General features: G+C 40.2%; 1 protein-coding gene across 1 annotated transcript in view; it reads right to left on the bottom strand.

Annotated features, from left to right (window-relative positions):
* Positions 1-18897, bottom strand: part of PLPPR1 (phospholipid phosphatase related 1) — a 57564-nt gene that overhangs the window by 17117 nt on the left and 21550 nt on the right. The window contains exon 3 of the mRNA XM_082627549.1: positions 3333-3583. Within this exon, the coding sequence (XP_082483675.1) occupies positions 3333-3583 (251 nt within the window). The remainder of the gene's footprint in view (positions 1-3332; positions 3584-18897) is intronic.

Raw genomic sequence — 18897 nt, 5'->3', positions numbered from 1 at the left:
CTCAGATGCCAAATAAATCTTCTATGAGAATTAATTTTATGGAGAAGACCAGGTAGGTGAGTGGCAATACATTTCACTTTTTGTGTCCCCCATAATCCTAGCGGATTCTTCACACTTTCAACGAATATAAAAGCATTGACTGATTAGCTAATTGACTGAATTAGAACTTCCAAACCAGTGTGTCACATAAATGCATTTCAGTTGTGCTGGGAAATTGATTCTCACAATCCTGGGGATAGCTTGATCAGCCCTATCCATTCATTTACTCCAGCATGTTTTAAAATAAAATTATCTATGTGGGCCACAACATATAAAAAGTTGGGAAGTCCTGATGTAAGTAAAGGATGATGCAACTTATGACCTGTGAGTTGTAGGTTGTTCTTATTCCATTGTGAGGAGCTGGGTAAGACTCTTAAGTATTTCATAGGCTCAGTTTCCAAATGTGTCCCTTGTGGCTTAGAGTTAGGAAGATGTGCCTCTTTCAAACAAGTAAATACTTTGTTACACAACCTTTGGTAATGATTACAAGAAACCACTAGAGGGCGTAATTGATCTATCATCGCTTCTTAACAAGTGTGCTAAATGAGTTTGCAACCCAGAAAAATAGTCTGCCAATACTTAAATTACAATCTATGGTGTGCTTGTATGGCCTGAGCACATGTAAGTTCACATAGATGCATTTTAAAGTATTATAGTGGAAACTTAATTTCCTAGAATGGTCCTTCAGCGCTGGTGTGAATACAGGAAGATGGGATTTTCTTTGTTACATGTAATAGATACCTTATAAAACTGTGGTTAGATCAGAGTTACATAAATTAGAGCATATCATTACACCATTCTGAGGCTGTGTAGGAAATGTTACTTAACATCTATACTAGATATATTTAAATTTAGTTTTTTATGCTTCTATATTGTTTTTTAATTATAGCCTTTATAAATCTTTCCTATAAGATTATAAACTTTTTTTTTTTTTTTTTTTTGTGGTACATGGACCCCTTACTGTTGTGGCCTCTCCCGTTGCGGAGCACAGGCTCCGGACACGCAGGCTCAGTGGCCATGGCTCACGGGCCCAGCCGCTCTGCGGCATGTGGGATCTTCCCAGACCGGGGCACGAACCCGTGTCCCCTGCATCGGCAGGCGGACTCTCAACCACTGCACCACCAGGGAGGCCCAAGATTACAAACTATTAATAACATGGGCCTATGGTTAGTTATTATTCTTCACAGCATTAACTAGTACTTAGGAAATCCTTGTTGAGTAATTTCTGAAAGCACACATAATAGGGGCTCGGAAAAATGTTTACACAATTGGAATCTTGTATCAGGGTTTCTGATTATAGTCTGTCTGTGGGACATGATTTGAATTGGATTATATCTGAATCCTTGAAAACGTGCTATATAAGCATCTATTCTGAGTAAGATAAACTTCTTTCTTCCCAAGAGAAATTTATATCTCACTTGATGAGACAGTATTTTCTGATGAGTAACAGATTTATTTTTATAATGGTGTTGTAAAAATTGATTTCAGGGCCTTCCCTGGTGGCGCAGTGGTTGAGAGTCCGCCTGCCAATGCAGGGGACACGGGTTCGTGCCCCGGTCCGGGAAGATCCCACATGCCGCGGAGCGGCTGGGCCCGTGAGCCATGGCCGCTGAGCCTGCGCGTCCGGAGCCTGTGCTCCGCAACGGGAGAGGCCACAACAGTGAGGGGCCCGCGTACCACACACACAAAAAAATTGATTTCATACAATGATGACTTGAGTTTGATAAAAATACAGAAAAAGGTGCAAGAATACATTGCTTCATATAACTTAGGTCCTAGATAATCTAGGATACAAAGTGACATTTTGAAAACTGGAAACTATGCCAAATGCCTGAAAAGACTTTGTTTAAAAAATACCTGGTGTAGATTTTTTTGGGGGGTGGGCAGTAAAGCCAAGAAACCTCACTGAGCTAAACTGGTCTGTTTATAAATCAGACTTCTGTATTATTTATGTTCATGTTTCCTTAATATGGCGGTAGCTGAAATCACTTTTGACATGTATTCATTAAAGAGTAGATCTAAAAGAAATAATTAGGCTTATTTTGGAAAATTGATCCTACAGATGTTATCCTATAAATTGGACAAAAAAGCGCCATTGTTTTAAAGAGAATATTCAGCAATTTCTTTCAAACTCTACTAAGTGGACCAGACCTGTAGTCAGTCACCTTCACTCCACCCTGAATGTATGTATTTGGGGCGATGGCATGGACACACTTCCATCAGAAGCAGACTCAGTAGGGAGTGCAGTGACTGTCGTTGGATGGGAGGGGACATGCTCCGTGGGGGTGGGGCGAGGGCACTCAGAGGAGACTCAGAGTCTCTGGGAAGACTGCGTAGTTTGAAAGGGGTCTTTCCTCTGCCTTCTCCTACCTCACCTTTCACTGAGAATCACTAGACTAGTCACACCCCGAATATAAAATAAGTTGAAGGAAAAGGGGTGTTTTCAGCCAATAGTCACTCATCCACAGGTAAATACACATGATATCCAGCAGTGGAACCTTTGCACTGATCTCTCTACTTCTATACGCTTGGTTCTAAGGAAACAGAGGTCAGAAAAAGGTCAAATGAGGTCATTTCCAAAGTGGATGCAATTAAAGAGCAGGAAAAAAAGATGGACACCATCATTTCTTCTATTTTAAGATGCGAGACACACTTTGGGCTTTCTCTCTGATGAGAGCACAAAGTTTAGAACATTATACCCCAGTGGGGGCAGTCAAAGCTTGTGTGACCTACGGAACAGTGAGAAGTAAACTTGTGGGTGTTGGGGGTCTTTTAGGATCACCCATCTGTCCTGGCAAAGTGATGAAGAAGAATATTAGGAGGAGCAGAGGAAAGCCATGTCTTTATCCGGGTTTGCCTCACTGCCCAGGCAGGCGTTCACATGAGGCACACACCTGCAAATTTGTAGACAAGTGTGAGAAATGTGTGCTGTTCTAGAACCAACCAAAGCTTTGGCAAAGAGTGCTGTTCTGGGCAGTGAAAGAACCCCATACCCGGTGCCAGGAGCCTGGGCCTCTGCTCTGACTCTGTGTTCTTAGCTATTCTCTGGGCCTCAGTCTCTGCATCTGTAAAATGGGAGGATGTGACTAAGTGATTATCAACAGTCTTGCCAGAATTAACATCCTCTGGCAGGTCTTACATTGGGATGTTGAGGGTGGGGGCAACAGCATGATATAATAAAGGAGAAACATATTGTAACATGACTTTAAAAGTCACCAGAAGTAATGAAAGAATGGGGGGGAGGGTGGCGGAGAGACCCATCACAGCCAAAACTCCACGTGGGTCATACTCACCGTGGCATATAAGGCGGAGTAAATGCTCAGAGCAGCATGTTTGGAGGGAAAGGACCTCCTAGCCTTCTCTATCACCTCCAGGTCCCCAGTACAGACGTTCCCGTTGTTGATGAACTGGTGGTGCACCCGGCAGTCTGCGCTGGTGTAGTTGGGCTTGCACACCGTCAGGAAGTACGGCGTCAGGTGCCCCGTGACCACTTGTCCGGCGTTTACAAAAATGTCAGTAGCAAAAAGCCCAAAAGCAAATACCCCTATGAGGAGATTTAAAATAATTAGGAAAGGTGACATACCCCATCGATTGGTTTTGTCCCTGAGAGAAAAACAGCGGTGAGAGTCCATGACAACCTATCAGAAAGGTCCTCCCCAGAGTCAAATTGTCCCCTCACCTTTATCTTTCCAGGGAGTGGTGCCTGCTTCCCAAACCACTGTTTCTTCCAAATTGGTGCAGTCACGCTGCTGTTAGCATTTCATTATTTTGTATAAGTAAATTAGAAGCAGCATGTGCTAATGGAAAGAATTTGAATTTTGGAGTCATGTAGCGCTGGGCTCCAGACCCACCTTTGGTGACTCATTCACAGTGTAAGTTGTCTACCCTCTCTGAATCTTGGTACCCTTATCACAAAGTGGTTGGGGGGAGTGATACCTCAGAAAGGAGTTGGAAAGATGAAATTAAATATGTGCAAAACACCTGCTGCGTGCCTGGCATTAAGTAGTTACTCAACATTAGTTCTCTTTCCTTCTATAGAAAATACCTTCCCCCTGGTCCTGTTGGAAATGCAGATACTCCTTGGAGGAGTTATCATGGCAGGTGAGAGAATGAGGTTGTTAGGAAGTCGTCCCTAAAAGAGAAAAAGATCACTCTAGAAACCTTGATTTAATTGGATGTTTCATTTGATGTTGGAAACAAAATGAGGAGGAAGAGTGTTAAAGATGAATGTTGTTGACCGTATCAAATTACCACAAACTGAGTGGCTTAAACCAACACAAATGTATTGTTTTACAGTTCTGGAGGTCAGAAGTCCAAAATAGGTTTCACTGGGCTAAAATCAAAGTGTTGGCAGAGCCGTGTTCTTTCTGGAAGCTCCAGAGTGGAATTCATTCCTTGCTTTTTCCAGCTTCTTGCCTTCATTCCTTGACTTGTGCCCCCGCTCTCCCCCTACCTCCCCAGCAATCATATCATACGAGCTCTGCTTCCATTGTCACGTTCCTTTCCGTGACTCACTCTCTTGCTTCTCTCTTATAAGGTTACATTGTCTACCTGAATAATCCAGGATAATCTCAAAACCCTTAATCCAATCACACATATAAATTCCTTTTTGTCATGTAAAGTAATATATCCACAGTTTCTAGGGGTTAGGACATAGACATTTCGGAGCAAGGAAGGTGTTCTTTTACCCACCATGCTGACTTGGCCTGCTTGGCCAAGAACCCCGTGGGTAGGCTATATTTCCTGGATTTTATCTGTTCTCTGGTAAATTCCACAGGAATATAGGATTATCCCCAGCAAGCTTGAACATGAATAAGCAGAATTCCCTATAGGAAGTTTCACTGTGGATCTTTCAAAGCCTATACATACATCTATGGATTCTCTGTGGACTGTTTTCTGTTAAATATATCAAGAGCAGCTGTGCAGAGGCAAGGTACATACAAGTCATTTGAAGAGATAAAGAAGACTTTTCAAGTGTGACTCAATTATGGGAGAAGTTGGCAAGTGTGAGAGGCAGCATTAACCCTTGTAAATGTCAAGGATCTGCTATATTTTCAATTAAATTTCTATCCAATTCTGACTTCCATATTCAATGTCTTGAATCTGCAAATTGTGCTGACTTCAGCACCTAAAAGTCAATCCATTAGAGCAGAAGCAAAGACAAGTTTGGCTGAAACCTTCATCCGGTTTCCATTTTGACCTGTATTGATTGTTATAATTTTCTTTTTTGTGGCTTTGCCAGTATGTGCTTTATCAGAATGAGAACTAGCTCTTTTAATACCTTCAGCCGCTCACACTCATAGCGTCTGACCTCTGAGAGTAGGCATTCACTGGTCATTCGTGGTAATTTTCACCCACAGTTTCTGAAGTCTGGTTAGAAATTTTGTTACATCTTCAAGCAAGATTCTCAAAGACCAGGTCCCTAGCTTTTTCAAGGGGCAGTAAGTCTGTCTAGACATACTCTTCCAGGAAACTAGGGTAACGTGATTTAAAAAGGGAAAAGAGACAGCATTTTCCTCTGGGATTTTATTTGTCAGAATGCTTCCAATTAGGGTGAATTCTTTCTGAGATAGAGGATTTCTAGGCTCCTTGGATAGGTGTCTGAAGTGCCAGGTCCATGGTCACAGTGAATCTGTGACGGGCAAATTTCCACTTTGCTGCCATGTGATATTATTGCTGAAAGTTGCTTTCCCCTCTTCTCTTTGCCTCTCCTGGATTTTGTCTGCTTCTCCTGATGGCTTAACAAGCATTTGCTTTCCAAACATTTCATTCTGGTGTATTTGATTTACCTTCAGAAGGGCAGTCCCGGGGATTCCACTTGCCTGGCATGGGCCATGCCAACAAAGTGCAGTGGAAGCTGCAGCGGTGATTCACAGACAATGTCAGATCATACGGGGCTTTTGTAAGAAATTCCAGCTATCCCTCTGTTAATCCTGAGCTCCTTGTGTGTATGTTACAAGCCTCAGAAGCCAAACAGAGCTGCTTTTGTCCTCAGAGTCAGGTAGAACACTGTTTATGGTCTCCTGTACTGCAATATATGATTTGAAGGAGATGCTTTTCTATATATCCTACCTTGGTGTCTAAAATTCTTTAAGTGAGATCATCTTTTTGAAATTTTAACAGATACATTTCTCATTCCTGTAACCCTCCCTAGCTGGTTCTACTTATGGCTCTGTTCCCAATGGTGTTCCTTGTTTCAGCGGAGCTGATCACATTTCTGAATGGATTTATAGCAGACACAAAGTCTAACAGTCGAGCTCTTTTGGCTTGCCAGACCTATGTGCTTGAGACACGTACTGCTGTTTTTGTTTGGAATTCTGAAAAGACTTGGATGGGAAAACCAAGAGCCATGGTCTATAGGATAAGACCACTGAGTTTCTAAAATAAACCCTAGAATGCGGAAGATGAGGCTGAGGGTGTCTCCCAAGGAGACAGAACCCTGCCTGGTCTGGCTGTGAAGGAGTGAAGGGGCACCCCATGCTCCTTGCCACATGCTGGCTGTCAAACCCCAGGGGCAGGGCAATAGAAACCTCCAGAATGATTTTTGGAAATCAAGTTGAAGCATGTCCTGTGCCTCCCAGGAGTGTAGCTCAGGAGCCCTGGACAACTTTTAGAGAAGTTCCACATCCAGCACAGCATCAGAGCTACAGGAGCCTGCATTAGCAATGTTGGAGGGAGGATCAAGTTGTTTGAGCCCTAGGGTACCTCCATGCCATACATTCTGGCATGGAATGGGCTAAGCACTTGTGAATTCCCACATCCCTAAGGGGTGAGGGGCAGTAGAATGCTGAGAGGACCAGGAGGCTAGAAAAAATGTGGCATTAGGACAGAGACTGGCATCTGTTGATGGTGTTGTCTGTGGTCCCTGTTTTGATGATACAGATCGCTAAGGTAACCTGAGCATGCCTCTTCTTTGTGGCCTAAAAGGATCTGACACCCATCAGGCAAGTCACAGGATGAAGAAAGAGGAAGATGAAAGTGCTTTAAAAAAAAAAAAAAAAAAAAAAAAAGAAGTCCTTTTTTCCCCCCTCTCAGGGTTTTACCAGGATCCCTCTGATCTCAGACAGGACGTCTTTGGACAAATCAGGATCTTTGATCACTAGTAAATTAGGACATGTAGGTGAAACTCTGTGATCTGCCTCTTGCCAAGGAATCAGTGCAGGGTTCTATCCTTTTACTCAACCAAGAATGTAGTAGGGGAAAGCAGTGACATAAGCGGGAAATGCGTATGACAAAGATCTTCTCAGCCAAAGATAACTGGTCAGGATCTCTTTAGGCCTCCCAAACAAAGAGCTGGTCAAAATACAGAAACCAGACTGCTTGTTGCTGAGGAGGAGCCTGTTGCCTTCCACACAGGAGGCCTTCATTAGGAAGCCTAGACCCAGGCCGCAGTGTAATAATTAGCAGGGACTGCTGGGGTGAGCAAAGAAAGGAATAAATTGCTTTTAGCCACAAAGTACCTGTGACTTTAGGTGGAGCCTCTGAACTGAAGGCCAATTATTCCATATTAAATTATAAGTGTATAATTTTCCAGTTTAAAATGGCACTTTGCTAACAGCCTCTAATAGAGCACCTCTCAACTGTCCACTAAAACATAAACAATGACAGTGAAAAAAGATGGAAACTCACAGTGCCAACCTGAAGGGATCATCAGTGAGGGATTTCTGTCTCTCTCTCTCTCTCTCTCTCTCTCTCTCACACACACACACACACACACACACACACACACACACACACACACACACAGTTTTACCTCATGGAAAACCTGAGCTTCTCCTCTGAAGACAGAGATCATGGGAGAAAACCTAGGGAGATTTCCTTTCTCTCCTGTCTTCCCCCTGAATCAGAGATCCAGGATCTAGACTGCTCAGAAAATAAGGATGCTGTCACTCCACTGGATGAGTTCTGCTCTTTGAATTTGCCTGGGACTGTCTCCTCTGCCCCCTTATTCTTCTAACTGTATTTACAGACACACTGTGGGACAACTAGGAAGGAAGTGGCAGGGGCACTGGCGCTGGTGTCTTGCTCCTGAGAGGAACAGACATGCATGCTGGGTGCCATAGCTTTGCATGCACTGCACTGTCATGGCAGTGGCGGTATGAGGAGATGCCAGTTCACTGGAGCTGAGGCACTCCAGTAGGAAGCCTGCTAATTTGGGATTGGACTTAGCCCTGTGTACTCCAACCTGCTCTTAAGCTTAAGCTCTGAAGAGTGGGCCAAGAGCTTCTGTTGAGGAAAACTGAGTGTGTATAGATCTTGCCCCACTTAAGACTGAAGAGGGAGAAATAATCACATATCACATGGGGTCTTGGGGAAAAAAATACTCCTATTTTATTTTTATTTTTTTACATTGTATGGTCAATTTATATATAATGTCTAAAAGAGGTAAATCCACAGATAGAAAGTAGAATAGTGGACATCAGCGTCTGGGGAGAAGGGAAAATAGTGACTGCTAATGGACATCGGATTTTTTGGGGGGGATGAAGAAATTTTCTGGACTTAAACAGAAAAAAGATGGTTGCTCAACTTTGTGAATATACTAAAACCCACCAAACTGACCACTTTAAAAGGGTGAATTTTGTGGTATGTGAATTGCATCTCAGTAAAAATAAAAGAAATGATATCTTTGCATATTTGAGATATAGACTTAAATTCATAACTGCTATATATATAAAGCACTTTTGAGATTATAAAGTTTTTGTTTTTGTTTTTTATTGAAGTATAGTTGGTTTACAATGTGTTAGTTTTAGGTTTACAGCAAAGTGATTCAGTTACACATATATACATTTTCAAATTCTTTTCCCTTATAGGTTATTACAAAATATTGAGGCTAGTTCCCTGTGCTATATAGTAGGTCCTTACTGGTTATCTATTTTATATATTAGTAGTGTGTATATGTTAATCCCAAACTCCTGATTTATCTTGCCACTTCCCCTTTGGTAACCATAAATTTGTTTTCTATGTCTGTGGGTCTATTTCTGTTTTGTAAATAAGTTCATTGCATCATTTTTTTTTTTAGATTCTACATACAAGCAATATCATATGATATTTTTCTTTCTCTGTCTGGCTTAGTATGATAGTCTCTAGATCTATCCATGTTGCCGCAAATGGCATTATAGCATTCTTTTTTATGGCTGAGTAATATTCCATTGTATAAATATACCACATCTTCTTTATCCATTCATCTATTGATGGACATTTAGGTTGCTGCCATATATTTGTTATTGTAAATAGTGCTACTATGAACATTGGGGTGCATGTATCTTTTCAAATTATGGTTTTCTCAGGGTATATGCCCAGTAGTGGGATTGCTGGGTCATATGGTAGTTCTATTTTTAGTTTTTTAAGGAACCTCCACACTGTTCTCCATAGTGGCTGTACCAATTTACATTCCCACAAATAGTGTAGGAGAGTTCCCTTTTCTCCACACCCTCTCCAGCATTTATTATGTGTAGACTTTTTGATGATGGCCATTCTGACCAGTGTGAGGTGATACCTCATTGTAGTTTTTTTTTTTTTACATCTTTATTGGAGTAAGATTGCTTTACAATGTTGTGTTACTTTCTGCTGTATAACAAAGTGAGTCAGCTCTATGTGTGTGTATATATATATATATATATATATATATATATATATATATATATCCCCATATCCCCTCCCTCTTGAGCTTCCCTCCCACCCTCCCTATCCCACCCTCCCTATCCCACCCCTCTAGGTGGTCACAAAGCACCGAGCTGATCTCCCTGTGCTATGCTGCTGCTTCCCACTAGCTATCTATTTTACATTTGGTAGTGTATATATGTCCATGCTACTCTCTCACTTCATCCCAGCTTCTCCTCCACACCCCACCCCGCCCCCGTCCTCAAGTCCATTCTCTATGTCTGCATCTTTATTCCTGTCCTGCCTCTAGTTTCATCAGAACCATTTTTTTTTAGATTCCATATATATGTGTCAGCATACGGTATTTGTTTTCCTCTTTCTGACTTACTTCACTCTGCATGACAGACTCTAGGTCCATCCACCTCACTACAAATAATTCAATTTTGTTTCTTTTCTTTTTTTTTTTTTTTTTTTTTTTTGCGGTACGTGGGCCTCTCACTGCTGTGGCCTCTCCCGTTGTGGAGCACAGGCTCTGGATGAGCAGGGTCAGTGGCCATGGCTCACGGGCCCAGCCGCTCTGTGGCATGTGGGATCTTCCCGGACCAGGGCACGACCCCGTGTCCCCTGCATCGGCAGGCGGACTCTCAACCACTGTGCCACCAGGGAAGCCCAATTTTTGTTTCTTTTTATGGCTGAGTAATATCCCATTGTATATATGTGCCATATCTTCTTTATCCATTCATCTGTCGATGGACACTTAGGTTGCTTCCATGTCCTGGCTATTGTAAATAGTGCTGCAATGAACATTGTGGTACATGACTCTTTTTGAATTATGGTTTTCTCAGGGTATATGCCCAGTAGTGGGATTGCTGGGTCATATGGTAATTCTATTTTTAGTTTTTTAAGGAACCTCCATACTGTTCTCCATAGTGGCTGTATCAATTTACATTCCCACCAACAGTGCAAGGGTTCCCTTTTCTCCACACCCTCTCCAGCATTTATTGTTTTTAGATTTTTTGATGATGGCCATTCTGACCAGTGTGGGGTGATACCTCATTGTAGTTTTGATTTGCATTTCTCTAATAATGAGCAGCTGAGCATCTTTTTATGTGCCTGTTGACCATCTGTATATCTTCTTAGATCTTCTGTCCATTCTTTAAGTTTTATTTTATATTGGAATATAGTTGATTTACAATATTGTGTTAGTTTCAGGTATACAGCAAAGTGATGCAGTTATGCATATCTTCTGCCCATTTAAAAAAAATTATTTTATTTTTTTAACATCTTTATTGGAGTATAATTGCTTTACAATGGTGTGTTAGTTTCTGCTTTATAACAAAGTGAATCAGCTATACATATACGTATATCCCCATATCTCCTTCCTCTTGCATCTCCCTCCCACCCTCCCTATCCCACCCCTCTAGGTGGAATATTACTCTGCCAATTATTTTTTTTAATTTATTTGTTTTTGGCTGCGTTGGGTCTTTGTTGCTGGCTTTCTCTAGTTGCAGTGAGTGGGGGCTACTCTTTGTTGCAGTGCACAGGCTTCTCATTACAGTGGCTTCTCTTGTTGTGGATCACGGGCTCTAGGTGTGCGGGTTTCAGTAGTTGTGGCACATGGGCTCAGTAGTTGTGGCTCGTGGGCTCTAGAGTGCAGGCTCAGTAGTTGTGGCGCACAGGCTTAGTTGCTCTGCAGCATGTGGGATCTTCCCCGACCAGGGCTCAAACCCGTGTCTCCTGCATTGGCAGGTGGATTCTTAACCACTGTGCCACAAGGGAAACCCTCTGCCCATCTTTTTGATTGGGTTGTTTTGGGTTTTTTTTGATATTGAGCTGTATGAGCTCTTTGTATATTTTGGAGATTAATCTCTTGTTGGTCGTATCATTTGCAAATATTTTCTCCCATTCTGTAGGTTGTCTTTGTTTTGTTTATGATTTCCTTTGCTGTGCAAAAGCTTTTAAGTTTAATTAGGTCCCATTTGTTTATTTTTGTTTTTATTTCCATTACTCTAGGACACAGATCCAAAAAGATATTGCAGTAATTTATGTCAAAGAGTGTTCTACCTATGTTTTCCTGTAGGAGTTTTAAAGTATCTGGTCTTACATTTAGGTCTTTAATCCATTTTGAGTTTATTTTTGTGTATGGTGTTAGAGAATATTCTAATTTCATTCTTTTACATGTAGCTGTCCAGTTTTCCCAGCACCACTTATTGAAGAGACTGTCTTTTCTCCATTGTATATTCTTGCCTCCTTTGTTGTAGATTAATTGACCATAGGTGCGTAGGAAAAAAATACTCCTATTTTAGACTAGTATTGTACCGTTATGCTTCTTTTTTGTAACTCTTATCTCAGTAGGAAATTTATATGTGTGATTATTCAGTAATGTCCATCTCTCCCATTAGGATTGTAGAATATGCAAGCTCTAAAGAGCAGAGAACACATCTATTTTTGTTCAACACTGTATCTAAGCACCTAGTATCAAACCTGGTCCATAGCAAACAAATATTTGTGGAATCATGAATCAATTGCTGAAGAAACTTCAGAGAAGATTGACAGAAGAAGAGGGTAAAAGAGCATAGGAACTTGTCCAAATTTTCTAACTCATGTTGGTGTCTCACATCCCTGATTCTGTTGAACATGGGTTTGACATGAAACCACTTGGCATGTATGATGTAGGGACCATTTTTCTTTTTAATAAATGTCACAAAATCCTGCAGGGTGCTAGGTGCCTTAGAAAACAGAGGATAATCGAAAACAGGGGCTTTATAAGTGTCTCAGGAGTCAGAAAACTTGTAAATCGTAATTTGGAAATCAAAGCACTCTCCATTTTCAATGCAGCAAGAATGAGAAAACAACCTTAATTTGGAGTCTGAAGATCCATGCTATATATACAGGAAAGACTTCTTACTGTAGATATTTGTGAAGCACAAGAAATTGGAAATCATGATGCACCTGGGTACAGTTTTACATAGACATGCACATCTTTGGGACAAATTGCCCCATTTTTGATTCCGAGAAGTTGCAATGGTTGTCAGTTTAAATATTAACACATGGGTACATGAAAGCATGGCTCCTACATATTTTTCATGTGGAGGAACTAACACATAGAATTAAAAAAAAAAAGGATAGTGGAAAAGACATAAAACAAGTTATCTGGGTTAGGTTGGTAATAGTACTCTCTGAAAAGGGGAGGGGAATCTTACTCCTTCCTCAGCATATGTTCTCAACCTCTTATCAAACATTTCTGAAAGAGGACTGCTCTCCTGTCTATGTTAGCAAAACAATGCAATGAAAGAGAATTCAAGAACTGTGTTGCGTGAGATTAAGTATGGTTGAACGTTTTCTCATTTTCAGAAGTTAATCAGCTTTGTGAATCTTTTGTGTAGTTATTCTACAACGATGTTCAAAAAACATGGAAACACACTCTCAACTCAATTCCTGGCCTTTATTTTAGTGGGAAAATTGATGAAGATCTTATCCCACACAAACAAGTACAAGCAAGTGGCATGTGGTCACCATTTTGACAGCAGAAGGGGGGACATCTAAGGAATTCTTATGTTCACTTTCCTCAAAGTACATTCTGATTCAATCACCAGGTCTTAATTCTAGATCACATCTTTGATCCAAGCACCATTGCAAATGGAATACAAGATACAAAGAAATGAATACAGTTCCTTTTTGCTTTTCTTTTTGCTACATCAAGTTCCCTAGTGGGAAATCTCAGTGGAGAAAGTAATTCTGCTGTTGCAAATGTGCTCTCAATTCAGCTGTTAAGAGCCTTCCTTCAGGAAACAACCATTTCTTTAGAAAAAGAAGACATGGTGAAATGTTTTCTCCGTAACATGTTTTATTCAAACTAGAAGTTTCCTAATGAAGACGTTTTATCTGCAGTTACCATGTTCATCCCATTTCCTAGCAAGGTGTACTGAGCTGATGAGATGTTTAAATAAGACTGCCATGGATACTAGGTAATGATGATAATAATGTAGCCAATACACCGTGGTTAGTATGTACTAGGTATTATTCTAAATGCTTTGAAATATTAGTTCATTTACTTCTCACCACAACTCTGAGGTAGACACCATTAACTCCATTTTACAGATGAGGAAATTGAGGCACAGAGAGGTCAATTAACTTGACCTAGTTCACACAGCTAGTAAGTAGAAGAGCTGGGATTAGACACTAAATAGTTATGGCTCTAAATCCAAACTCTTATTCACGACCCTCTAAGCTTGTATTTTCATGTACTTAAGAAAATATATGGGTAGGCGTCAGGCCATGAAAAAGAGCACTTTAGTTCTCACCCACGCACTGAGAAGAGGCAAGGATTTAGAACATGCTCCTGATGAAATGTTTGCCCTGTCACAACAGAACAAGAATTCCTCAATATCTTAGCCAATAATTTTCCAACAAGAAGATGATAGATTACCTAAGATATGTCATCATTGAATGAGGCACTTTTCTCATCACTTTGAATGAATGAATCTGACTTTGTTTCTAGTATAATACAAACACCATCAGTGCAAATTGATCTACACACATCAAATATTGTGCTTCAAAAGGCAGTTTCTGACAGAACTAAATACATCAGTTCCTTGGATAGTTAATATTAAGGGTTCACAGAACAAGATTCTTGGGTCTGTCTTTCCTGTATATGTCACAGAAACACCAAAGGCTGACAGCAGTCTACTGGTCTGGATGTCATGGTTTTAATCTGAAGAATAGATTTTATTAAAATCAATCTGAACCTCAGTTACTTTATCTGTAAAAGAGGTTTTAAATAGACCTAAATCACTGGGTTATTAATGCAAATCGTAGAAAATAGTTGTAATAAACATTTTGTAAATTGTGAGATCTATGTAGATATTAGGGACTCATTTTTATAACTGAGGGATGTGGATATCCTCAGTATTTCAAATAAGTTGATTATAAAATTATTCTGAAAACAGGAAAGAGATAAGAGCCCTATAATTCTAACAACCTCAAACATATATTCAACTCTGTGTGTTATTCATCCTTTGTGTTAGTGAAGCACCTTTTTTTACAATACGATGAGCTGGTGGTGTTTAAAGAATACTGTGTCATTACTATAACTACGCATCGTGGTAAGGGAAGAGGAAGAGTAATCAACCAGAAAAGCCCCCAAATCTTTTTACAAATGAAAGAGCAAACCAATACACTTCTACTCCCCCAAAGCATAAAGTTGCCTGATTTCTTGATAACACGGTTTTATCTCGACAGGAGGGTCTTTACTCTTCAGTCAGGACAGCTCCTGAGGGCTTTCTCTCTCAAGGGTCAGCCTCCTCTCTCACTCTTGCTGCCTTTCAGTATCTGCTTCTCACTTCCCCTAGGCAGTGTGGATCCAAACGCTGATAGACAAAATCCTGAAAGTTCGCCAGAGGCAATGATAATTTTACAATAAAATGACTGGAGGAAGAGGATACAGATAAGTCTAGAAAGTATACCTAGATACAAACTAAATGTGGAGAGGGAAGATTTTCGATTCCTTACCTACCAAGAAATCTAAAATCAGGCAAGCATAGCCTGGAGGGCTTCCAAATAACAGCCTTCAAATTCTGCCCTTTCTGATTCATATTTATAAGAATACGAAAATATGAATAAGTATGATTCGTATCAAGCTGTAGATCTGAATCCACCCCCATTCCCACCACCAGACCAGCCTCAGGTTCCATCAGCAGGCAGCTGCCAGCCCTGTTGGTGACCAACCCGTACTGATCTGGTGCTGTTGCCTTCTGCATCAGCATTTCCTGATCACTTTTATTATGTTCTAATGTAATAATTTACATTAGTTTCAAAGCACACACTACTGTATTTTTCTTTTTTAAATTGAGGTGTGAGTGACATGTAACCTTATATTAGTTTCAGGTGTACAATGCAATGATTCGATATTTGCATATATTGTGAATTTTATTTTTTTATCGTAGAAGACTTTAAAACTGCCCTTTATCCGTTGTTGGGAGTCATTTCTGATATTCAGACAGTATTTTTGTACCTCGCTGTGCCTGATTTTGGGTATGTAATCTTGCATAACATAAATATCAATAAATCTTTATTAATGTTAATAAATATTAATAAAACATAAATAATAATTTTTAAAAAGTCTTTGAAATACTTTTTAAAACCTTTACAGTAGTGGATTTCGACTGAGGGTGATCCTGTCCCCAGGGGACATTTTGCAACGTTTGGAGACATTTTTGGTTGTCTCTAATGGAGGAGGGGCTGTTACTGGCATCTGGTGGGTAAAGGCCAGGGATGCTACTATGCATCCTACACCCTACAATGTAGGATGTCCCCTCCTCCATACAGAAAAGAATTAACTGGCCCAAGATGTCAATAATGCTGAGGTAGAGAAACTCTGCTTTACAGCAAATAAGTTCACTGAAATGCCATGAATTTGCACTGGTTAATCTGAAAAGTGCTAGAGAAAGCAGCAATCTTTAGTCCTTTTAGTTAGGCCTTAAGCATCAATCTTTACTTGTCCTTCTAGTTAGTCCTAAGCAGCTCAGTTAGACCTTTTATTTGAGTCCAGCCTCTAAACACTGGTGCTGGGAAGGGCCCTCAGAAAAGCGTCACTTGAGTTTCATGACTAAATAACTTTGCTCTTGACAATTAGAGTAACTTACAGAGTTCTGGGCCAGGAGCCTTGTTTGGGTCTGTAATGCTCTGGTTCAGTGTGGATGACATTCAAAGAGGAGCAGACTCGTTCTCTGCACTGAGCAGAGCAACCAAAAGCAGCCTCATCACAACTTCTTGAGACCTGAGCAGAGCTTGATCCCTGGTTATGCCTTTGAAGTCAGCCAAGGCTCCCAGCCTCAGCATGCCTCCCCTCCCTGCATCCAGAGCCAATCCTGGTCCCTAGTGGGAAGCACCAAACATCTTCGTCTCAAAGTCTCGTGACTTGGCTGCTCATGGGGTCCAGAAACTGAGGTTCCCTTTATTCCCTAAGATCCATCCTGGCTTTCTCCTCCTCATCTATTTACCTAGGCTTCAAATCTGGTTCTTATTGCTGAGTTCTAGAAATATCTCCACCAACTTATAGGCCCATGCCCTGCCTTGCTTTTGACATTTCTCTTTTAATGTCCAGCCTCTGGACTCGGAACTAAAGTCGGGTGCCTGGGCACTGCAACTGATTTTTAGACTATGCAGCCAAGGTCAACTTCCACAGTTAGCACATGGACCTGGCCTAGTTCACTGGGCACCTAGTTTCCTGGGATGGTCACTGTCCTGCTATGAAGTCGCTGCCAACTCTAGACAATTCTCATTGTAGGGCAGCCTTTCCCTCCCCATTTAAAATTGCATATCTGCCTCCACAAACCCCCTATTTCCTTTTTCTACATGATTTTCCCCCATAACACTTACCTTCTCACAAACACTATGATTTACATATGATTTATGATTTTTAGTTTAATGCCTGGCTTCCCCCACTAAAATATAAATTCAATGAGAGCAAATAAATCTCTGTCTGGTTCAGTAATATGTCCTCAACACCTTAATCAGTGTTTTGCATATGGTACATGGCCAAAAAATTACTTGTTGAAGGTTGAAAATATGATCAGTCCCCCCCATTTATAATTATAAATACAGAATGCAAGTAGAAATGGTCTGATTGAATCAAATGGAGTCTCCTTTCAGATAAAGTACATCTAAATGACTTTCAAAATTGAGAAGGATTTTCTAGTTCTTGAAAAGGCTGAGCTTGTCTCAGGGTATCAATTCTTACAACCATAAAATACTGTGACCTTTGAGGCTGCATTTAAAATATGCTTCATTTAGATCACACTTAATTTATGGCAATTAATTAGCATTACATGAATTAACTGTTTACCATGGTACTTTCTATTCTGTCCAGTGCTACCTAATCCTTAGACCTGACCTAAATGGCCTAAGACTTGCTTGGTATTTAATTAAATTTTTATTGGAAGTAATAATGGAGCAACTGTGTGATCCCAAAAGAAGAGCCCATAATAAGCAGTTTCTGGATGACAGGCTATTTTAGGTGCCAAAAGACAATCTAATCTTGGTATATCTGGATCAGTTTTTTCTTTAACTCAAAAGAAATGTATTCAAGAAGGTAAACAAACCAAAAACCCTAATGGAATTCTAATGCTTTTTATTCATACTTTCAGTATTAAATTAAAAAGTTACTATTTCATATTTATAAGAATATGATTACTCAAGTATATTTGTGAATGAAAAAATTTAAATATGACTTCCTTATTTTGTCTTTGTTGCTGAAAAGAGAATGTACAGGTTTATCTCTTTTGAGAACTTAAATCTGTGTATGGTTGTTGTTCAATTTAATGCATACCAAAGGAACTGATGTAGGAAGGGAAGGAATGGAGAGGGAAAAATGAGGAAAAAGAGAAGCCTTAAATATATGTCACTAATTTGACTACATTTGTTTTGATAAAACGTTGGTAAAATTTGTTAGTTCAGGCAATTTCTTTCCTCCCTTCCCACATCATGTAACACAGTGTGAGAAATTATACAACAGTTTAGAAATGGTTACAGAAGTTAACTATGAAGGTTAATAGCTAAAGCCTGGGAGACCAGGCATCCTCTTTTTGTTTGTTTGTTTATTTGTGGAAGTATAGTTGATTTATAATATTGTGTTAGTTTCAGGTATACCGCAAAGTGATTCAGTTTTATATATATATATATATTTTTTTTTCAGATTCTTTTCCATTATAGGTTATTACAAGTTGTTGAATACAGTTCCCTGTGCTATATAGTAAATCCTTGTTGCTTATTTTATACGTAGTGGTGTGTATCTGTTAATCCCAAACTCCTAATTTATCCCCCTTGCCCTTTCCCCTTTGGTAACCATATGTTTGTTTTCTATGTCTGTGAGTCTATTTCATCCTCCTTATAATGATGAGAACCTTGGGGAAAAAATTTATTGTTGGATTTGTGGATCAGAGGAATTCAATCCTCTCTGTCAAGGTCAACACAATTAGCATTTGTCTACAGGAAGAGATGGTTTAATTTGAATGTTTTCCCTTTGACTTGGCTATTGCCATTTTCTCAGTTAAAAGTGACTTTGACTCTGTGGGGTGGGGTGAGGGGCTATCTGTTCAAGTCCCTGCCACACAGCCTAGAGAAGACAGGGAATTCGAGAGCCAAGGTGCCACTTTCAGCTCTGCTTTCGACGACAAACACTGTGTGAAAGGACTTGGCCATCCTTTGGGATAGCCTCTATTTTTGCCAGTCCTCCCAAAATGTCTAGCTCTTTTACTG

Source organism: Mesoplodon mirus (genome assembly GCF_964341445.2).
Source record: "Mesoplodon mirus genome assembly, chromosome: 1".
In the NCBI taxonomy this organism is placed as follows: domain Eukaryota; kingdom Metazoa; phylum Chordata; class Mammalia; order Artiodactyla; family Ziphiidae; genus Mesoplodon; species Mesoplodon mirus.
This window is presented reverse-complemented; position numbering and strand designations above follow the sequence as displayed.